This window comes from Drosophila biarmipes, chromosome 2R (assembly GCF_025231255.1).
Source record: "Drosophila biarmipes strain raj3 chromosome 2R, RU_DBia_V1.1, whole genome shotgun sequence".
In the NCBI taxonomy this organism is placed as follows: domain Eukaryota; kingdom Metazoa; phylum Arthropoda; class Insecta; order Diptera; family Drosophilidae; genus Drosophila; species Drosophila biarmipes.
The window spans coordinates 14,945,259-14,967,696 of NC_066615.1; the positions used below are offsets into that span (position 1 = coordinate 14,945,259).

General features: G+C 41.2%; 4 protein-coding genes across 4 annotated transcripts; 3 read left to right on the forward strand and 1 right to left on the reverse strand.

Annotated features, from left to right (window-relative positions):
• Window positions 1–9,212: 9,212 nt before the first annotated feature.
• LOC108036290 (uncharacterized) lies at window positions 9,213–9,995 on the reverse strand. Its single transcript, XM_017112302.3, has 2 exons — window positions 9,465–9,995; window positions 9,213–9,401 (listed from the first exon to the last, which is right to left on the reverse strand). The coding sequence occupies exons 1-2, from the start codon at window positions 9,993–9,995 to the stop codon at window positions 9,288–9,290; spliced, it is 645 nt and encodes a 214-aa protein (XP_016967791.1). The 3' UTR covers window positions 9,213–9,287.
• Window positions 9,996–11,244: 1,249 nt separating this feature from the next.
• Window positions 11,245–12,452, forward strand: LOC108036208 (serine protease grass). The gene is made up of 4 exons (XM_050888031.1): window positions 11,245–11,418; window positions 11,568–11,616; window positions 11,687–11,862; window positions 11,919–12,452. Exons 1-4 carry the CDS (start codon window positions 11,367–11,369, stop codon window positions 12,326–12,328), a joined length of 687 nt encoding a protein of 228 aa, XP_050743988.1. The 5' UTR covers window positions 11,245–11,366; the 3' UTR covers window positions 12,329–12,452.
• Window positions 12,453–12,577: 125 nt separating this feature from the next.
• LOC108036207 (chymotrypsin-like protease CTRL-1) lies at window positions 12,578–13,730 on the forward strand. Its single transcript, XM_017112199.2, has 4 exons — window positions 12,578–12,793; window positions 12,897–12,945; window positions 13,007–13,185; window positions 13,249–13,730. The coding sequence occupies exons 1-4, from the start codon at window positions 12,580–12,582 to the stop codon at window positions 13,677–13,679; spliced, it is 873 nt and encodes a 290-aa protein (XP_016967688.2). The 5' UTR covers window positions 12,578–12,579; the 3' UTR covers window positions 13,680–13,730.
• Window positions 13,731–16,254: 2,524 nt separating this feature from the next.
• On the forward strand, window positions 16,255–18,611 carry LOC108036255 (cytosol aminopeptidase). Its single transcript, XM_017112264.3, has 2 exons — window positions 16,255–16,582; window positions 16,870–18,611. Exons 1-2 carry the CDS (start codon window positions 16,481–16,483, stop codon window positions 18,370–18,372), a joined length of 1,605 nt encoding a protein of 534 aa, XP_016967753.1. The 5' UTR covers window positions 16,255–16,480; the 3' UTR covers window positions 18,373–18,611.
• Window positions 18,612–22,438: the final 3,827 nt, after the last annotated feature.

Here is a 22,438-nt window from a genome sequence, read left to right on the forward strand (position 1 = left end):
GAACAAGTGGCAATTGCCATATCAATGATGTTGCCATGCAAAACCAATTTGGGGGAGGCTAGCTTAACGAAATTTAGTTGTGAATTATTTAACAATGAAACCGGACCCAATTAAATTCAAACATAATTGGATTGGACGTAGAACCATTTTGCTCGCAAATCGGAAACATGAATAGCCAGCTAACAGTTTTGAAACTGAAACAGATATTTATGCAAAACGAATATTAAGATAAGTGTTTGGCATATGCGAGACAAAATCAAATAGAATTAAAAAACTGAAGCATTCATGCTTACCTATTTAAGAATGTTATTTGATTAATTAAAGATCTCATATTTTTCGGCAGCTTTTATAACAGTAAGGAGAGCCTCATTAGTAAAAACCTGCAATAAAAAGGGCAAGAAGTGGGAAAGCTTTTTACTAATTGCATTTAGGTCGTTAAAAAAAATAAATAAATAAAACCAAAAAATAATATGGTGCAAGTAACGTAGCCATGGAGAAAGTAACTCATTTCGCCACTCACCTAGTTGTGAAACTGGCTGAAACATTCAAAAATGCTTTAAGCTCGCAACTAAGCCCGTAAATTCCGATCGAATTGAATTAGTTACAGCTAAAAGCCCCCGCGGCACGCACAAATTGCTGCCGCCCGGCGGCAACATGCAACATCCACTCGTAGCACGGCAGCAACAACGCCAGAGACAGCAGCAGCAACAACCCGCAGGCAAAGCCAGTAAAATCCATTAACAGCCTCCAAACTGGCCGCAGTGTTAATGATTACCGCTTATCTGTTTCTCGAAACGATTTCGGGTGGCAAATGCCGCCCACTACACGCTGGTGTTATTTATTAATTACAAGGTTTTAAATTAATTACGCAGCTTAAAATATTAACATCGCTGCCAGGGAAACTCCCGCCTTCTGCGGGCTGCCTCTCCAAAAGGGGGGCAAGTGAAACTGTGGCAGATTGATTTGGCAGCACAAGCGACTGTGCTCTGAATACCAAACGAATTTGGCTGCCAGAGCTTTGTGGGTAACCATTAATCAGCGGAGCAAAAGAAAAGCCCGGCAAAACACGAAAATACATATCTACCTCCCCCTCTGCCCTCGAGCATGTTGCTCCTTTTTCACACATCAACTGGCACAAGTAAACTTTTAAAACTGTCAAATTGCTGTGTGATTTGCTGGCAAATAATAAACATGTTTAGCGAATAAATTCATCAAAACTAGCTCCCGAGCGGAGAAATGGGAAAGGAGAAAGGGGAAAATCAACCGACAGGACTAACGAGGAGCCAACAACACACACCCCCGCATACGGAATGCAAACAAATGGAGAATGTCGACAGCACACGCAGGTGGTTCACGCAAGTCCCAGTGGGTGGTTCTGGGAGGTAGTGGGTGCCAGTGGGTGGTGCTGAGCAGTGGGCGGTGGCTCCACAACAAACAGAACTAACGAAGAGTTGACTTCAATCGCTGTCGCCGCTGCTGTCAACTAAAATGCAGCGATTTCCGCTTTGCTTTTTTCTGAATAAATATTGCTTCGATGGGGAAAAATTAAATTAAAATTAAATTAAAAAGCTGCTTAATTATTAACATAAAACCAAAAAATAAAAGTCAAAATACCCAAAAACAGCCATTTTTTGTTTTTAGAAAAATATTTAATTATTTTAAATAACTTTTATTGAAGTAACGCCCATGAATATCTTTTCATAATGGCTTACAAACGAAATTCTATTATATTTTTCATTGAAGATTGTATAAAAAAATATATTTAAATAAATATTGCTTAAAGTTAAGAATTTTTACTATTTAGTACTGGTTTTTACATATATTTTCTAAAAAAAAATGTATGTGAAAAAATATTTATTTATTGTTTAAAAACCAACAATGAAAAATATAAAATTAAACTAATTAAACTACTCCCGTACTTAAAATTAATTATTATACTAGCACAAAATTGTAATCGTAAATAAAATTAATAGCATTAATTTACGCTAGTTCTTGTGGCATACAACCCTTAAAAATAAAATAAATAAAATAAAGTTGGTTATTAGTAGATAGCAGATAAGTTTACATTTTAATCCAATAAGATTTTCCTTATATTACAAACCCAAATTGTAGTATTCTTCACCAAAGAAGTTCCTCTTTTTTCTCTGTGTGCTTTAGTGTTTTGTTATGGGCTTGCCAATAGTTAGTTATTGTATAGAGTCTGCCCTGCAGATGGGGTGATGGTGATTAGTACCTACTGTTGGCTTTGTTTCCCCTGTTGGCCTTTTACACAGCTACTTGGGTGTTGGGTTTTTTCATCGACTGATAACCTGGTCTGCTGGTCGGCCTTTAGTTTTCCCTTGATTTTCTTTTTTCCAGGATTTCCCCGTCTGCGTTTCGTGGCCTACAGATTGAGCGCTTAATTTGTTAAGCCTCGAAAAGTAGAAACTCAAACAAATCAGAATATCTGACCGAGAGTCAAGGCGTGTTTGCCTTTCTACCTATGCTCATATGTATGTCCATTGGGATGTGTGTGTTCTTTTTGCTTCCTTTGGGTCTGGGGCTCGGGGTTGGATTTTGTGGGTGCCCAAATGTCTGGTGGCCTCCATCGGAGGCACAGCTTCAATCAGGACCACACGGGCACCCACTCGCATAGAGAGATGGAATTTGTGTGGCTGACATCGGGGCACGTTGTTTGTTCGTTACGTTTTTGCCCATTTTGAATCCTTTTTGCCCCCAGGAACTGGATTCACCTGTTCGACCCGCTGGCCTTTTGGTTGCTCTATTTTTGGCTTTTGATGTGCAGGATGTACTCATCATCAAAGGATTCCCCCAGCGGACGTCGTGATAATTGTGCTTGTGTTTGTATTTTTTTTAACCCATTTATGCTACCTGCATGTCGCATTTTCTTAACCTCCCTGTCGCTCGATTTTCCGGTTTTTCCTTATTTTTTTTGCCTTGTTTGCACTTGACTTTTTGCCGGTTTCTTTTGCCTTTTGGCCGTGGGTATGTGTGATTTTTACCATTTTTTCCCCGTTGGTGTTTCTGTTTACTACTGGCAAATATTGACCCGCATTGATTGTCGTTTTTCCGCTTGTAAATTACTGAGCTGAGACGGGGATGGATGATGATGAGTTGAAGATCAGGTAGGGGCTTTCCAAGCATGAGACTTTCCCTTTTTTAAAGCTATATACACACTGAGAAAAAACCGATTAACTAAATTCCATGATCTAATGTAATCTAATTGTATATATTTATGTACGTAAGGAAATACATAAGAAATAATGTCGAACCCAACTGTCTAAACTGATCTAGTGGCTTTATTCAACAAAAAGAGAATGCGAATTCTTTAGATCTAGAAAATTTAATGATTTCCGCACTACCATTTATTTATTTATTAATAAAAAAAAGATGACGAATTCTTCAGAATAAGTGGGAAATGTCAAATGTTTATCTTATTATAAATTTTTTCCTGTGTATTATTTATCATCATAATTGTTAATACTTAAGGCACCAATTACAAGATGATTTTCACTTTACCTTGTTGAAGTTCGAAAGTTAATAATCTGGTGAGTTATAAAAGGGATAAACCCTTGAGTTATTCCCGAGCAGACTTTTACTTTTCCAGCTGAAAGGAAAGTAATTGGCTTGCGCTGGAAGTTCGGCAGCCCATTAAGACCATTTAACAGTTACAGTTATGACTGGCACTGCCACAATATTGAGCCATTTTATGTATATTTTTTGTGCGATTCCTCTTTATTTCATTTTTGGCGTCATCGTTAAAATGGATTTTATTATTTCCGTTGGCAGCGTTATTAATGTTGTTGTTCTGCTTTTGACTCTACTTCCGGCCCGCACACACACACGCTCATTTGCCCACCCACGCATACACACGCATCAGCGTGTGTGTGTGTGCCAACAATTTATATTTTTCAATTAAGCAGCAAAAATTTTACGCTTTGTTTCGTACAACTGTAATAAATTTCAACTACCCTTATTGCCTCCCTTTTTGCTCATGTTTCACTTCATTTGGCCGCATATGTACTGGCATTTCGATTCGGGTTTGTTGCCACTGTAGCCGTAGTTATTTTCCCGCTTTTCATCTTGGTCTTATTGCCCCGGCGAATTTCCGCGTTATGGTTAAATTTTGTAGCACGCGTGTAATTGATAGCCGCCCTCGGCTTAATTAATAATTTCGGAAAATTCGAACATGGCTCTGCGGGGAAATGGTAGCTTTAGAAAATTGTAACGCATTTAGCTGAATTCAGCTGCAAAAGTTTGATTGAAATGGAAATGGAAATTTTATTGGTTACCAGTGCACAGCAGGAAAATAATAATGCATCATTAATCTTCGTTGGCTACGTAATTATTATAATTAAAAATTAATAATAAGAATGTAACGTTCCAGAGAAGGGAAATAAGGGTGAGGAGCTCTTGAGTAACAAATTAGGGTGGAATCAGGTATTTCACTGCCTACTTTTAGGCACAGCTGCAAGTGATTTTAAATCTCTCGGTTAATTTTCGGGCACCTTTTTACTGGGGAAAGCTGCACAGATTACGAGGCTTTTAAATTTATTTCATAATTAATGTTGGCTCCCTAAAAGTATGCTGCAAGTAAAGGGTACTCGAATTTCCGAATGAATTGAAAGTACTTCTGATCTTAAAGTATTTGATTGCCTTCTTTTAGACACCTAGCATGACATTTCAGTCCCGAATAAATTAATTCTTTAATTAATTCAATCAATTTGTATGAAAGTAAAGTTCGTTTGGGTTAGGAATTCACCCCAGTACATGATTCACCCTGGACAAACACCGATACTTCTATATGCGCGACGGTCATACACATCCCAGCCAACTTAACCCTCCGTCAACCAGCACCATTAAACAGCTCTTGTTGGCTGTAAAGTGCTCGTTTAGCACAGCGCTCTTGTTTTTGTTTTTGTTGCACAATCATCAAACGGTTTAGCTGTAAAACTAATTGCATTACATCAATTTTTCTGTTAAAAGTCAATAACCAATCAAACCCCAAGCCCCGCAGACCCCCAGAACACGGATGGAAGGACCCATGGACAGAGTTTCGGAATGGAGTGCGGGTCAAAGTTTGAAAACGTGCAGTTAAATGCACACAGACACGCACACACAAAAGTAAACGTTTGCGTATAGATATATATATATATGTATAGGTACAGGAGAGGGGAGACAACCAGTCGGTGGTCAATTTAATGGCAGCGGGCTGGGGCCGTACGGTGGTGTGCGGATCCATTGAAGAGACGGATGTAGCGACGAAATAATGACAGGAGTAATCACATTAGCCCCCAACAAATACTTTTGCAGGCGAAGCAGGGTGGAAGGGCGGCCGGGCGGCAGGGTTGCCAACGCCCCGGAATAATTGTTTCAAATGGAAGTGGTACGCAGGCAATCAAGAATGAGATTGCCATTTGCAGATTATCGAATTTCGCTTGGAGTTGCGCTCACTGCGCCCCATGCCGAAAGTGGAGGAGTTAAGAGGATCTTCCAGCGAGATGACAGCCCTGTCAGTCTCTGCACTTTGCACACTCAAACAAATAGTTTATAAAACTTTTGATTTCCAACCCAATAAACCAGATCAGGTAAGCCTATTGAAGTTTCCCTATTAACAATTTTAACAATTTTAAATATCTTAGAAATAAGCTCTTGGGAATTATAACACGAAACGAAAGAATATCTTTTTGCATACATTCCGGAGCAACCAAATATAACTGAAGTTCGGTTAATGACCTTCTTGCCCTTTCAAGATATAGTTAATTCTTTTATTGAGCTTTTGAGAGCTCTCTTACATTATAATTCCCTTTTTCGACTATAAATGGTTTATAAGCCATAAGCAGAAATAACCACTTGAGAATTATTAAGTCGAAAAGTCAAATATTTTATGGCATACTTTTCGGCGGACACTATTTGAAATTGGTGCACGACTAAGTTATTTCTAGGATGAAGACCTTTTTTAATATTTTTCTTCAGTGCACTTGCATACACAAAGACAATCGCGCCTCCCCCAAAACGCAGCCTCGATGACGTGTTCATGCAGCCCCTGTCAACATGACCCCCGACCTTCGACCCCAAACGCATACACAAACAAAACCTATCCAAAGGGGTGGCTGTGGGCGGCAAGGGGGGCGGGTCTGGGAGATGCGGCGCCAAATGCTGACGGCGCACAGAGTGACCAGTTGACCAGCCCTAGACGAACGTTAAATCGTTAATTGATTACGGGACAACATTGATTGTTGTTGTTGATTTTTATTCCCCGTTTTTTCTCTCGATTTTCCTAGATGTTTTTTCGCTTCGGTTTTCAGCGGTGGACGTGGAAGTGGGGGCTTTATTTGGGCAACGGATTACGCAGTGGGTTTGGGCAGGGGCCAACTCCCCCCAGCTCTAATGAGTACGAGGATGAGCTGGACTACAAGAACTGGATGTGTCCTGGAGCATTTTAAAACTAATTGTTAAGCAAGCGGGCATGCCAGTCGAACGAACGAACATCCATGTCACGTACGCACAAACCGCAAATACAGACAATCTGGTCGAAATATAACCGGCAGCCAGTGAACAGGATGGAAATGGATTCGAGGGATTTCGTGGGCAATGTGGGGCTCTGAGGGGTCCGAAAACACCGCTTTGAAATAGAGAACGGCAGCAGTGACTCCTGTAACTGATATTGCAGTTAAGGCGGTAACGAGTCTGCCGCCCAAGGAGCAAAAAACAAATCGACCGCTTCTGCTCCTGCTGCTGCTGCTGCCACTCAAAATTCTGGCCACCCGAAAAAAGGGCCAAAGGGCTGTTGGCCAAGCATGAAAATAAAATACGAATGGGGTAGTAGCAGCTAGCTGGCAGCACGAGCAGTACGAGTGCATGGCCAACTCCTGACGAGCATTTTAAGCAGCAATTATTTACTTTTACTTGATGCCGAATGACAACAACACGGAGTTGGCATAACAAGGCCCTCGTAGCATAAAATTCAATTTAACTATTTTGCAAAATTCATTACCGAAAATTCGTAGCATAAATTCCAGCTGTATGAATGCATTCCCAGGGAAAAGAATGAAGCTCGAGGGGCAGGAAATCCGAGGGACTTGAAAAGCCAAGGCACCAGAAGCAGATAGGGAGCAACATTGTCTAGGTTACTAATTGATGAACTAGAGTGTGCGGTGTAACACGTGTAGACCAAGTTTCCCAACAAATGCCGGGCCAGTAACTAAGCAAGTCAACACACTCAAGAAAAAGTGTGAAGGAGAAAAAACACATTTGATTTTTATAAAATGACTTGATAATACGCGAGTTTTAAATATACTACATTTGAAAATATATCTAGTCTGAGTCAGAAATTTTCAAAAAAAATTTAATTTAAGAATTTATTTTAATAGAGTTAGTTCTATTTTATTTAAGGTAGGATTACCAAAAAATTATTCACTTAAAAATTTGAGTTACAAAGCTTTCCAGTTGGGGAAAAAATATTTGGTAAGGCTTTAATACACTTATCAATACATATATATAAAATATCGTATTTTTTGCTCAATGCTTACAACTAAATTTCTTTCCCGAAAAAATAGATTTATAGAATGCAAAAGAGACAATGGAAAAACGTTGGGATTGAGAAATATGTAAGTTAAGTTAAATAAGTAGTATGTGGATTATAAAGAATTAGTTTGCTTGCACATACTGCTTACAAGGTTTTTTAAATTTTTTTTTAATACAGTGTATGAAAATCTTTGCTGAATAAAACAAAACTCACTCCTCATTCAAAATCATTTTAAATAAGTTTAAAATGTAAATGTAAAAGGTAAGTTCTAAGCTAAACATTCTAATGTGGCCTTCTTACATTTTTTGCGAGTGCTGCAGCCACCACGTAGCGCTTGTTATTTTAATTTCCGCCTAAAAGTATGCAACAAATTGAAAGGATTACACAAAAGTTTATGCAATGCAGCAGGAGCTGCACAAGCAGCAGCACAACAGCAACAGCAACTGCAGCAGCAGCAACAGCCAACTTAAAACGGCAAGACAAATGCGACAATTTAAGCGCGTTTTGGACCGCTGGCACGCCAGCAACATGGCATAAAATTAATGTCAAGCAAAATGGGGTTACAGCAAGAGCAGCAGGAGTGGCACGGGCAGGGGCGGGAGCAAAAGAGGAGCCGCAGGGGGTCGGACGTTCCCGTTCGCCGCCTCTGCATCTCTGTCAGCCAAAAACTGCTGCAAAATGATGTGGGCCGTGCCGGATCGGCTTGACTTGGCTTCCCAGCTAGCCATGTGTGTGGTGGGCGTTGCGAGTGCAACAACTTTTGTTGCATATTCAGCAGCAATGCCTGCAACACCAACAGCAACAGCAGCAACAGTGCAATTTGGTTGATTCGAAATAAACTTGGCAACGCTTATATGGCCGCATTTTGTGGCAAATAAACTTGCAACTGCCAGCCATAAAAACTATGTCGATGTCGACAAATTATGCACGACAGTATAAAATCCTTCACTCAGCTGAAATTTAGCACCGACTTGTCAGTGTGACTTTTGGGCGCCCAATGGCTGCAAGGCCTCATAACTGGGCCCAAAAGCCGAATCAATGAAGCATTCCTGGGGATTTTTGTCATCGGAAAACGACCTGGTTTCCAGTTGCACTAATGATGGCATATTGTGCGTGTGTGCAAGCATGTGTCGATGAGCATTTTCCTTTCTGCTGATTTTCCACATTGTACTGACTACTGACTGCACACATCAGAGGCTCAAAGATGGCAACCGAGCCCCACAAGTCAATGCTTTGCGATGGATGTGCAACGCTATATTTACACCACATTTTGATTTGTCGTATTGATTTATTCTTAAAATTCCCAAAACCCATGAAGAAATTATACTTTATAGCAGTCAATAAATGAAGTTTTTCCCTACTACTTACTAAATATATATTCTATTCTATTCTCCTTTGAACACAATTTTTGTTAAAGATGCCAAAGCTGATTTATTAATATAATATTAATGGTAGCAAACAGATTATTACATATACCTATTAATTGTTGTGTCGGAAATCTTGAAATTCTAAGAATTTTTTACTGTTTTATAGCAAGGAATTAAATAAAAAAAATGTGATTACTCATAGCTGATAAGAAATGGCCTTATTATTACTCTTTCTCTACAGTCTCAACCATTTTGAATTCAGGGTAAAATTCATTACCTATTTTTATGTAGATATTAGTTAATAAATGCTTCGTTAATATGATGCATAACAAGTAATATTTATTAATAAATAATAATATTTTTAAAATAGATTAGTTTATAAATTAAACAGTCTAAGAAATCTGAGGACCCCAACTGATTACCTCAAAGAGGACTTGGATTAGTTCATCAACGTTTATGCTTTTTTGATTCAATTTCTTTATTGGCGCTTGCAGTTGACCGGAACGCTGAAAATAAAATATTATTGAAATAGCAAAATGTATTATAATTATATATATTGTATATCTAACCCTGGCACGCTGCACTAGCTCCTTAAACTCTGGATTCCGTAGAGACTTGTAGAGTTTGGCGAATTCGCTGCTCTGTCGCATTTTCTGTGACATTAGCGAATAGATTCTGGTCCTTGGCAAACTTTGAATAACATCCCGAAGGAAAGTAGTCAAATCGCGGCGCAGCATAAGTTCCACGGGTACAGTGCGCGACAGTTGATAGGCACGCAGTCGGTTGGGCAAACTATCCACAAGAGTTGTGATATCAAAGCCCGAACCGTACTCGGTCAGATAGTTAATGATATCCACAAAGTCGGGAGCGGCTCGCACTTGCTTCCAGGTCGTTATAAAGTCATCGCTCCGCACAAACTCGACTGCCTGACGGAACTTGGGATCGAAGATATAGTATCTGGCGGCGATAAAGCCAATTCTTCGACGGGGAACCAGGGCTACAAAATCCTTAAGATCCGCTCGCAAGTCCCCAGAAACTGAGACCCAACAACCGATAGCGGAGATCAGAAAAATAACCGACACGGAGGTGGAGAAAGCCATTATGCGACTATTAGACTTTTAAGAGCAGATATTGCTTATATACTGCTGTGCGCACAATATTTGCCTTTGTCTTCTGCAGAGGGGGTGTGCCAGGTGCTAATTGAAGACTGTCACCCGGCTCATCAACTATTTAGACCGTAGAAACTATTACACAGTGGGAAATGTATCTATCTTTATGATAGCAACCTGTTTGTTCAAGTAAATAAATTAACAAAATATATATTATCTTAAACTTAGGACAGTTTTATTTTATAATTTTACTATAAGCTTATCTTTATTTATTTTTAGTGAGTAAGGGGCAACTTGATTGAGCAATACTTACCTCTTTTTTCTAAAAATGTATACTATTATACCATTAGTTTTATTCCACTGCCCACTCTTACTTTCACCAGCACCGGGGATAAATACACTGGCTACTATCTGTACTCAGTATTCAAAGCAGCGACTTCGCACATGATAAACAAGATGCATGGTCAACAAACACTGGCCAAACCTCGATAAATCAAGTGAGACATTCTTTTGTATGGCCCAAACTGACTGTAATTGCTCCCATTTGTGCATTAAAAATAATGATTGATTCTGGCCCGAAATGCATTTCCCTTCCCAGTCCCAGGCAACCCGAGCTACATTGTTCTGTTGTCTGCAGAAGCCGAAAAATTAGAATTCAATTGCGTGATTTATGCATTTGGAAAATTTACGAGCCTTCTGAGAATTCCATGCCTATGTTTGTATACACCCACAACTTCGAATCGAAGAAATCCACACTTCATTAAAGCAAACCACGGAGTATTTGTCTGGGCAAACACTGTACTCAAGCCAAAGCTAATAAAGATTATAAATTATTTCTAAAATTGTATGTGGCACTTCAGGAAAACTAAAAGGGAAACCTAATTAAGTGGCATTAATCATGTTGCATGTACAAAATATTTTATAAAACTATAAATAATGGTAAATTTAAATATTTGACAGATACTTTTGCTAAACTGACTCCCTCAAATAAGTAATACATTACATTCGTAAAGATCCAAGTAAATCGAAAAATATTTTATTCCAACGAATGATTCACAACCAGAGATTAACTAAGAATGCCACAGCACTTCCTCCTTTAAGAGCATAAAATGTCAATCTGATTCTGGGGAATCTGTTGACTCACAGATAAGTACGCCTTTAATACTTCGGAATTTTACTTACATCAGTTGCATTCGAATGCTCCAAGATGAAGCAATCCCTGTGCGCTGTTTTACTGGCTTCCTTAGTTCTTGGAAACCGAATTTACACAGGACTGGCTTACCTTCTGGATACCAATTGTGGCTCTTCAAAGTACTCTTACCGAATAACTGGAGGCCAAGATGCTGATCTGATGTCTGCCCCATGGATGGCATATTTGCATACGAACCCCAGATTTATTTGCGGTGGATCGCTTGTCAGTCATTGTTCGTATTACAAGTATAAAAATATAAAAATTCAATACTTAAGAAATATGTTTATATAAGTCAAATCCAAAGAGAAACTTTAACCTTAAGCTCGATCTGCAATATTTATCAATTCACTAAGTTCTTAACTTCTTTTTAGGGTTTGTCTTGACAGCTGCTCATTGCTTTAGGGATCAAACTGCTACAATGTGAGTGATATTTTAAAATGCCATAAAAATATGATTATGATGATAATAAAGCTACCATTTGTCGTTATAGATTTGTTCGACTGGGGGAGAACGATTCAAGTCGACGCATTGATTGCGATAACTACGATTGTGCACCGGCACCTACAGAATACTGGGTGATGCAAAAGTTCGTACACCCGTACTACAAAACAGCCCACTATTATGATATAGCTCTGGTTAAACTTAACCAGAACGTTATATACTCAGGTATGGAAGTCCCTCCGCCCTTTCATCAGTCTCCACAAAGAAGTTTCTTTATTTAGAAAGCATTCGACCGATTTGCGTGATGTTGAACCCCAAATGGCAAGGATATCTGGACTCCATTCGCTACTTCATTATATCCGGTTGGGGTGCCACGAATTACACAGATGTGAGCGAGAAACTGCAGATTACCAAAGTTCCCCAGATTGATCGTCTGACCTGTCGCTCCTGGTACGGCTATGTCGTCGATCGTACCCACATTTGTGCCGGCGAGAGTAAACGTTATGTGGGCAAGGGCGATTCTGGTGGACCCCTGGGAAGTATGGTGAACTATGGCTTCAGTAGACGTTTCTTTCAGTTCGGCATCGTAAGCCATCTGCGAAAACCCTTTCAAGGCGTTTCAGTATTTACGAATATTTTGAGTTACTCGAACTGGATCTACCAAACTATTGTTGTCAATGCCAGCTCTTAATAAGTGAAAAAAATGGTTTAAAAACACAACGAAATAATAAAAACCACTTTATATATGTATTATTTATGAATTTGTATTTTTAAAGCGCACACAACAACTAAATAAATGAATTAATGATCAAGTATATACTTATGCGATGAACTTCGATGATGATTCGATTAAAGAGGTCAAGCGGGGTTGTTGATAAGTCGGAATCTATTTCTTCTTCAAAGTGATAAGCGGGTTTCGTTCAGTTTCATTTGAAAAGCTTTATGATGCAGAGCACTCTTGTTGTGCTGCTTTGTTTGATTATCGTCAACCAAGTTTTGCACGGCTCGGCCAAATTACTTGATCCACAATGTGGCTTGAGCCCAATTCAAAGAAGAATAGTTGGAGGGTCCACTGCTGAACTGAACTCAGCTCCATGGATGGTATTTCTACATGATCAAAGGGTATTTATTTGCGGAGGTTCTCTAATTACGAAGGGTTTGTATATTATTATTCTATATCTAAAAAGACAATCAATATGTTTCTGTTTATAGAAATACCTACCATATTATATAATTATTAACTAAGTTATTCTTCTTAGATTTTGTTCTAACCGCTGCACATTGTGTTCTTCCCACTCCCAATCGATTGTTAGTACTCTACTCAGATTTTATGAAAACTTAGTTTCTAATTCCTGTTTCATTTCTGCAGACTGGCTCGGTTGGGCGAGTACGATTGGACCACAGAACCAGACTGTTATAATCGCTTTGTATGTGCCCCACCTTACAGAGATTACACGGTTACTAAAATCTACACACACCCGCGGTACACGTCGATTGCCAACCATGACATAGCTCTGCTAAAACTGAACCAGTCAGTGGTATTCACAGGTAATCCCCTGGCCTAGTCAAAATCTTCTTTCAAAAAAGTTTCAAAAATCTCTCTATCCACAGAGACCATACGACCTATATGTGTGTTAATGCATGAAAATCCGGATGAATGGTATTGGTATGTGGATGCGGTTAAGGAGTTCACTCTGTCCGGCTGGGGTGCTACAGAAATGTATTCGGTTAGCCCCAGGCTCCAAACCGTCAATCTCACCCAAACCGAAAGGGGAATCTGTCACGATCAACATGCTCCCAACGTCGATCACACCCATATCTGTGCCGGAAATAACTATACCTATGCCTGCACCGGAGATTCCGGTGGGCCGCTCGTAACGACGGTTTACTATGACGAAAGAGAGATCCATGCTCAGGTCGGGATTGTTAGTAGTGGCTCGGAAAATTGCAGAGGGATAACCGTCTTCACCAATGTGTTAAGCTTTACTCAGTGGATTGCGCAGACCATTTCATATGACGAGAGATACATGTGTTCTGGTTAAGCATTTTATTTATCACAGTGTTTCTGCAGAGGTTCTTTATTAATAAAATTGTCAAAAGTAATCTAGGTAGGAGTATATGTTATTATTTTTTATACCAATGCATAGGGTATTTTTACTTTGTTTTTATTTATTTGATAAGACAGTTCCGTCCTTGTTGAAAATATGTTTTTTTCACCATCGCCCGCGATTAAATCGGGGTTTTTATTAACTATAAATATATAGTATATAGATTAAAACCACCGGAAATATACTGATTCAATGATTCAATTTTGAAAAGCATTTTAAATAATTTAATACCATTGAAGTATTTCAAGATGTTAAGGCACAAGTTAACTTAAAGTTAGTCGCGATAAAACTACCTGCAATTCTTCTTAACCAAAATATTTTAGACGATTAGCTCTTTGCTCTATGGCAGTACCATAGCAAACCTAAAGTCAATTCATGTTTGAATTAAGGTTAAAGCACCAAATCAGTTTTGGGATCTCTTTTAATCTGCAAAGGCGCACAAAAGGCAGACGGCAGGCAATAAATTTGCATCAATGCTGCAACAATTGGCAATATTCTGTGGCAAAGGCAAACAAATAACCGAGCAGAAGGTGAGGGTTCGATTGTGAAAGAATCTTCCATGGACCAGCCATTTTGCCCTCCCCAAAAGCCAGCCAAGTTAGGTGTGTTATGTGGGGCATTTGGTGTTTTTGAGGACAAAAAACGGAAATGGCAATGGAAACGAACGCGTTACGTGTGTTTGGGGGCTCAGAAGCCGGCTGAACGCCTCCTGCTAGCCATCCACCACCCACGAGGCCATCAGATCCAGCCAAACTGAATTGTTGCGGTGTTGCCAGGATGCCAGGATGCCAGGATGCCAGCTCACCCAGTTTACTGGTTACCGTGCGTAATAAGCTGCAAAACGCTTTTCGGGCCCTGCCTCCTTGGCCATTGTCCTCTTTGAAGTTTGTTTATGATTTTCGGATGCGGCACGCACCACCCCCGAAAAAAGCGTTAACCGCATGAGATTTAGATTTGGCGTATTAGTGAGATTTATGCATTTAGGAAATTAAACATCCTGTGCGGGTGGACATTTTAAATTTGGCTCCCCCCATGCTAACTTAAAGGTGTACTCGGCTCCCTGGGCTGTCATTAATTTGAAATCATGCGTGAAATCGCGTAATGTCGCCAACACGCCCATTCCAATGGCCAAACCCACAGACGCATCCACAACCCACATTCAGGTTCAGATTCGGGTCCAGATTCACCGCCGTAGCTACATATAACCATGGCAATGGCCATGTCCTGGCCTCAACATCCTCCTTGCACACTCATTTGTGTACAAAAAATGAATGTTTTTGCTTGTTTTTTGCGCCGCCTACTTGCCAGTGTAATCATGTGTGTATGTGTCAGTACGAGCACTGAGCGAAAAAAGAGCAAGCAAATGTTTGTAAATGTCTAATTGATTACTTAAGCTTAAACTATAATATACAAATCTTGTAAAAAAAATTCTTGAATATACGGCGAATATAACTTTCAAATAACCAATTTCATTATAATTCCCAACCCCTTTTGGACAGAAATAAAAGATTAAAATCGTGATCTATTAATATTACCAAATGATATATTCCAAATTTGGTTATATTATTAATCATTTACAAAAATTTATTTTAATATATTTAAAGCGGTTTTTCCAAAGTAAAAATCTTTAATTTTACTGTCGAATGTCTACTGTATTTTCAAGATAGCTTCATCTTGAAAAAACGAACTTGAGATTACTTTCATCTTGATTTCAAGAAAGTTTAATCTCAGAAGGGTGAGAAGTCAATTGCTTAACTCAAGAACACTTTACTTTACTTCACCTGATTTTTCTGGGTCTGGAAAGTAACATAACCATCAACTTTCTCGTTAAAGATCACATCTAGCTTATAAGCTGATCCTACTTTTTTCAGTGTATTTCTCCTTCTGTGACTGCGCGTTGGCTGTTTTTTATTTGGCCCATCAGCACGTTGGCTGGCCCACTCGGCGCGGCGGAAATGCGTTCGACCACATCAATCACGCGACATTGACAAATGTGAATATTTTTGTTGAAAATTATATGCGGTGGGTGGTGGGGGGTAGGGTTTCGGGCGGTGGGTGGCAGTGGGCCGGATTTCGGGCTGGTTGGCAGGAGGGTTTCTGCAGCAGAGAACCGGCCAAGTGGCTGTGCAAATTATTGGCTACAATAGTGCTTCAAATTGGGCAATTTATTGCTTTATTGCTTTTACGTGTTTCGTCTGCGGCTTCGTTGCAATTTTTTATATATATGTGCATTTACCCCCTTCTGCAATTCGCTTTTTCATTATGTCGCCTGCAGAAATGCACTTGTTGTTGCCGCTGTTGTTGCAGATAATTGCAAATTTAATCATCACATAAAGTTTCAAGTGCGGCCAGGTTGTTCCTGGCAAAATAAATTCCTTTGATGACAGCTCTGAAGTCTTTTATATCCCGTTTTGCCAAGAGTTGTATGTGAAGTTTTACACAATAAAAGATTTGTGATCCTAGTAAACTGCCAATCGAAAAGAACGACATGTCATCTGGTCCCTGATTTTCCTTAGTTCAGTTTCTCGATTCCAGCTCAACGGAGCGAACACTGCCTTAGTTTTTTTAATAAAAACCCGATTTTTGTATTTTATTTTTCAGTCCAGTATTTAGCAGTTGATTCGCTTAACTGTTACACCCACTCGGTCGCGTTGCTAAATTATTGTAAAAGTACTCAGAAACTCTCTGTAATCGGTGAAAATTTCCAGCGAAGTTGATCCAAATTGCTGCACAAAATGACTCGATCGCAGGTGATCTCTTGCATGCGCCGCTCCACCTTGGGATTGTTCAGGGGCCAAAGGGCACTTGTCCTTGCCAAAGGACCAGGTTTCCAGCAGGTGAGATATTTTAATTAGATATATCATTAAAAATGGGGCAAGTGAAGTAAGTTCAGTCGCCATCTGGATTATTACTCTCTTTTTTCTCTTCGGGAGAGTTGCTATAGTGTTTTGCTCTTTCTATTCGAGAGTAATCTATTCTTGAATAAATTTTCAAGGCGAATATTCAGATATTTTCATATGAAAAATGTAGTTAGAATTTTGTAAAATTTAACAAAAATTACTATGTTAAAAACTTAATAAATATATGTACAATTCACTTAATATTATATTATTCCCAACCCCAGGTGAGGTGCAAAGGCGAGGATGGGGGCTGCAACACCTGCAATTTGCAAGGCGTTGTAGTGGGCCTCTATGCCAAGGACGGTGACAAGGGTCTGAAGCTTACCCCGGGTGGCGAAAAGTTCGACGACCGTGTAAGCGGCAAGATCACGGAACTGATCAAGGAATCTGGACTCAATGGTGAACTCGGAGTGGGTCGACTCTTCCAGAACATAGACAAGGAGTACTGGGCCGTGGCGGTTGTTGGCCTGGGCAAGGAAGGCGCTGGCTACAATGCCGAGGAGGTCATCGACGAGGGCATGGAGAATGTCAGGGTGTGCTCTGCCGTCGGAGCAAGGGCCCTCCAGATGCAGGGTTGCACCACTTGCCATGTGGACGGCATGGAGTACCCAGAGCAGGCTGCCGAAGGAGCTGCCATGGCCGTGTGGCGGTACAATGTGAACAAGCGCAAGAAGAACCGCCTGGCCATTCCGAAGCTGGAGCTCTATGGCTCCACGGATCAGGATGCCTGGACCAGGGGTCTCTTCAAGGCCGAGTCCCAGAATTTGGCCCGTCGTTTGGCAGACACACCCGCCAACCAGATGACCCCCTCTATCTTCGCCCAGGCCACCGTGGATGCACTGTGCCCCTGTGGCGTTTCGGTGGAAGTACGATCGATGGATTGGATCGAGACCCAGAACCTCAACTCGTTTCTCATGGTGGCGAAGGGCTCGTGCGAGCCTCCCATCATTCTGGAGGTCAGCTACTGCGGCACTTCGCCGGAGGAGCGGCCCATCCTGATGCTCGGCAAGGGTCTGACCTTCAACAGCGGTGGCCTGTGTCTGCATCCGAAGAAGGGCATGGATGAGTACCGAGGAGCAGTTTCCGGGGCAGCAGTCTGTGTGGCAGCCATTCGGGCAGCAGCTGCTCTATCCCTGCCCATAAATGTATCCGCAGTTCTGCCCCTGTGTGAGAACATGCCCTCGGGAATGGCCACCAAGCCGGGTGATGTGGTCACCCTGCTCAACGGCAAGACCATGAGGATCAAGGACATCTCACTGGCCGGAACCGTCCTGCTGGCGGATCCCCTGCTCTACGCCCAGTCGACATTCAAGCCCAAGTTGGTGGTGGAAGTGGGCTCGATGGCCAGTGGTATACGCAAAGGACTGGGTGCCTCGGCCACCGGCTTGTGGACCAATAACTCCTTCCTGTGGAAGAACTTCCAGAAGGCAGGAGCTCTCACCGGAGACAGGCTGTGGCGCATGCCACTGTGGAAGTACTTCCGCAATCTAGTGACCCCTCTCTCCTCCTACGACATCTGCTCCACGGGAAGGGGACACGCCTCCTCCTGCCTGGCCGCTGCCATCCTCTTCGAACTGGTTCCCTGCTCCGACTGGGTCCACCTGGACACCCACGGCACCGGGATGCTGGCCCAGCATGGAGTGCCTCCCTATTTGCTAAAGGACTGCATGACAGGACGCCCGACCCGATCGATCATCCAGTTCCTGTACCAGATGGCCTGCAAGTGATGCATCTTTGTTTAGAACTTGACGAGGGATCCACGGGTCCCGATTTCTGTGAACGTAAATTCAGTGTCCTTCGTGTGTTGCGTCACTTGTTCTGTATTACCCATATGACGTCCCTACTTTTGGGTTAACTGGTAGTCAGTATGGTACTAGGTCTTTACTTGAAAGATGTATTCTGTGGTGTCAGAATGGTTAAAATTCGCTAATTGAACATTAAAGTCATAACAAATCTCTTAAATATACTCCATATGTTGACCATGGCCGGTAAAATTTGGATTTAAGGTTTATCCCTTATACGTACTGTTGCCTTTTGGCTAATTTAGAGCCCCATATACGTGCGTAATCTATAACTAAATAATTTGCATTCTTTTCTATTCTCTGAACTCGAAATCAACCATATTTAAAGGCCAAAAAAATGTTTAATTTTTGTACCACATTTATGTTTATTTTGCTTAAAATCAGCTTAAAAGAGATCTACCAATTTTTATGGTACCTTGCTGTTAGAATTTTCCTATGTAACCCAAGAAGCTCGTGACCTGGCTTTCGAGCCACCTTTATGGGCCTCCATTAGCCAGGACTAAGTGCTGGCCAGCAGGACTCGTTTACATATGCCTAATTAGTGCCGGAAAAGAAAGCATATTCGGGTATTTCGGCACAGGACCTAATTGCTCCAAGAAAACGCTGGCCGGGTACGTGCTGAAAGGAGATGCGAGGCCCGGCGCACATTCCTCATTAATGCGCACATGTTTTGCATAGGTAATGACATGCACAGGGACAACTTTCAGTCCTTTTTCGAGGCTGCGTGACGGAGGTTTGGCCTCATACATACCTCCATTTTACGCACATCATGGGCAACTAATAAATTCTCTTCAAAGTTTGTAGCGCCCACCTAGCTTATTTTTAGAAAATCAAATAAAGAAAAGGTAGAAAAATGTTACAAAAATGTAACTATAATAAGGTATATAATTTACAAATTACACTTTTATAAATTAGCTCTGTAGGATGACCACTTTAGGCATATCAATTAATGTGTCAAAAATACTTTCAATATCTAGAGTCCATTATTCTTGTAACATAAAACTTCCATCACTTTGCATTTTATCTGATTAAATAGCTTTACCAAATTATACAAAAGCTGTCTTTAGAAAAACGAATTTTGAATACCCTTACAGAACTGACGAATTAAGGAGAGGCCAAAGAGCATATAAATAAACCACTTTTACTAGAAGTAGTACAACCATTAGGTCATCCAAACATCTTATCCAATAATAATACAGATGGCATTAGAGAGAGTATAAAAACCACCACAAATATAACAGTCCTCCTTCAGCTTTTTAATGAATTTTCGAGCAAGGTCTCGCGAATTGATTTAATTCCCCTGGTGGCTTCCTTTCTTCCTTTTTCTTGCTGATTCGGTCGCTTTTTTATCGCAGTCACTGTGCTGGACTGGGAGCGAGTCTCAGTTTCGTTTTCGGTATCTTGTTTGTTGCTTAATTGGAAGGAAATTAAAAAATAAACAAGCAGCGCCAAAAGCAAATACTACACGCTGGCGATTACCTGGACAGCACCACCGTTTCTGGGTGGCTGACTGTATATATATACCGGCACCCCACCTGCCAAAAGAGGCCCACCGGCTGTTTGGAATTCAATTTTCTTTTCCCCCAACCGCCGCAGAAAGAGCGTTAATTTTATCTTCAAAATAGATTTCCAGGTTGTTTGTTATTTTAGGACCTGCTGGCGTAAGAATTCCGCGCGCCCCAAAAACTTTACAACCGCCCGGCTGGCCTCAGTATTTGCCTTGAATTAATTAAAAGCCATCAATGCCCGCCAATTGGCAGCAGCCGTACAAGGAGGACCATGAGCAATTGGCTAATTGAAGCGAATTGGAGGACTGAGGAATATTCCTGTACCAAACACACATATCAGTGCACACATGCGGGGCCGGGAACAACAAATTGAAATTCAGGGCAACAGTTGAGCCAAGCAAACAGAATTTGGCCATTGATGAGACGCCAGTCGGGAGACCAAGTTTCGGCTTGCCCCTGGCCATGGAAAGTGTCTCCCAGCTTAGTGGTGCGTGTCCCAAAACTGGGTTTGCCTTGGGCTTCGGGTTGCCTGCCCAGGAGCCCGCAAATACACTGGGAAAACATTTTCATTTAATGATTTTGAAAGTTTGATCATAGGGATAAAATCTTAAAAGGCTCTCTCAAATCAAAAAAGAAAAAAAAGAGGGAGATAGCGCGAGAAATTACTCTGGTTTAGAACGAGACAGCTATATAAGATGCTCTCCAAAATGAAAAAAAAGAGAGCAATGATGTATACTGTGCGTGTGGCGGCAGAGAATACTCAAAGCTATCTGATATTATCCTAGCTTATGAAGCTAGATGCTGGGGCTCTGTGTCAATTAAAGTATTTTAAAATCTAGAGAATGCATAGCTGACAATTATTTTAGCATACATTCGATTAATAAATAAATTTTATTTTATTTTTGTCATAAGAAAAGCTCTCTTTTTATTAATACTGTCTGTTCCCAACATTTTGCCAACTGCACACCGGCATAACTAATAAGACACTTATTATGCGATGGCGGTCTGGTAACGTTAGACCAAGTTTAACGATATCACGTACATACGTTAACTAACGCTAACTACGTCGTTAAGTGGGGGTACGATGGCGAGTCCTGGTGCGTTCGTGGAGGGACACGCGCCGAGACCAGGACACGGACACGGATAGGTATAGAGTCGGAGTCCCGGAGTCGGTGGCGTTCACTAATCAAGCTCCCTGGCTATATGGCTTTCCCGCTGCGAGCGAGCAGAAAATTTACATTTTCAATGTCCCCGGGTCTCGGGCACTCAGGTGAAGTCGGGTGAAGTCGGGTCCTTTATGGCGCCCGGGTTCCTGTATTTGCTGTTGCTGTAATAATCAGGATCACGTCGCCAAACATGAGGCTTAGTTAAATGCCGCTAATTAGGGCCCTTTTGTGCGCATTCCTGGCCGGGCTATTAAAAACCGAGCTAACCATAAAAGCCCACCGTTAATCAGCTGCACATACCTTAAAAAACAAGAAACAAGTACAGCACAGGGGGGGCAATAAAAACACTCGTAATGCCCGTAAGGCGAAGTTATTGGCCGACTGGGGAAAATCGCGTTGGGAGCACGAGGATTTATAATTATGCTTGGGTCACTGCCAGTTGAACTCGCGGGCCAAGGCGCTTGCCAAGAGAATCTATTTCGATTGGGAATTGCCAGAGACAGAAAACAATAAACATAAACGCAATATTTTATATTTCCGCAACAAGAAACAGCGGGAAATTGTCAGCGAGCACATGAGACTAGTCAGCAAAAGTTTGGCCGGCGGGTGAAAAGTGGCGGGGAAAATGTCCAGACCCTGCCAAATGGCCAATTCCATCGAAGTTGGCTCGGCTTTGACTTTAAGCCCGCACCCGGCACTTTGTAGCTCATGCATAATCCTTTTCAGCTTAATCGACTAACCTTACTGGGGGGGGGGTCTTAAAATCAGTTTGAAAACCCAAATAAATATGCAAATTCCACCGGGGGCCAGAAAAGGTGTCCCAAAAGGTACATTAGACCCCGAATATCCCTTCGCACTCGGGCAAAATGTTTTTGTCACCTACGCAATCGATTAAGCGATAAGGTGGATACAATGAGAGCTCACAAAGAGCGGCAGACAAAGCGCTTTCAAATTGAATTTATACGGCTTGTTTAACGCCGCTTAAGTTAACAAATATATATAAATAAATTTACATGGACGTATACGCCGATGAATACACATAAATTAAAGCCGGATTTCAGCACACTGTTTACATTGTCCGCCAGAAAGCAGACCGACCCATTGTTCTGGGGCGAACAAAAGGAATGTTTCAGCTTAAAGCTTATAACAAACTATCAAACTGGAATTAAACACGCACCCACAGCAGAACACACGCGCACACAGCACTAGCTAATTATGCAAATGAGTTTGATTGCGAAAGCGGTGCGCCGAAATGTAGGCAACACTTTGCGAAAGGCTGCTTTGAATGCCAAACAAAAAGTGGAGGATCCGTAAAGC

Excerpts from the sequence above, each read along its gene's own strand:
- LOC108036290 (XM_017112302.3), bottom strand. The coding sequence starts at position 9,995 with ATGGCTTTCTCCACCTCCGTGTCGGTTATTTTTCTGATCTCCGCTATC. Across the intron at positions 9,402-9,464 it reads AGCTAGTGCAGCGTGCCAGG|CGTTCCGGTCAACTGCAAGC; the intron begins GTTAGATATACA and ends TTTTATTTTCAG.
- LOC108036208 (XM_050888031.1), top strand. The coding sequence starts at position 11,367 with ATGGATGGCATATTTGCATACGAACCCCAGATTTATTTGCGGTGGATC. Across the intron at positions 11,617-11,686 it reads AGGGATCAAACTGCTACAAT|ATTTGTTCGACTGGGGGAGA; the intron begins GTGAGTGATATT and ends TTGTCGTTATAG. Across the intron at positions 11,863-11,918 it reads CCAGAACGTTATATACTCAG|AAAGCATTCGACCGATTTGC; the intron begins GTATGGAAGTCC and ends TTCTTTATTTAG.
- LOC108036207 (XM_017112199.2), top strand. The coding sequence starts at position 12,580 with ATGATGCAGAGCACTCTTGTTGTGCTGCTTTGTTTGATTATCGTCAAC. Across the intron at positions 12,794-12,896 it reads AGGTTCTCTAATTACGAAGG|ATTTTGTTCTAACCGCTGCA; the intron begins GTTTGTATATTA and ends TATTCTTCTTAG. Across the intron at positions 12,946-13,006 it reads CTTCCCACTCCCAATCGATT|ACTGGCTCGGTTGGGCGAGT; the intron begins GTTAGTACTCTA and ends TCATTTCTGCAG.
- LOC108036255 (XM_017112264.3), top strand. The coding sequence starts at position 16,481 with ATGACTCGATCGCAGGTGATCTCTTGCATGCGCCGCTCCACCTTGGGA. Across the intron at positions 16,583-16,869 it reads AAGGACCAGGTTTCCAGCAG|GTGAGGTGCAAAGGCGAGGA; the intron begins GTGAGATATTTT and ends TCCCAACCCCAG.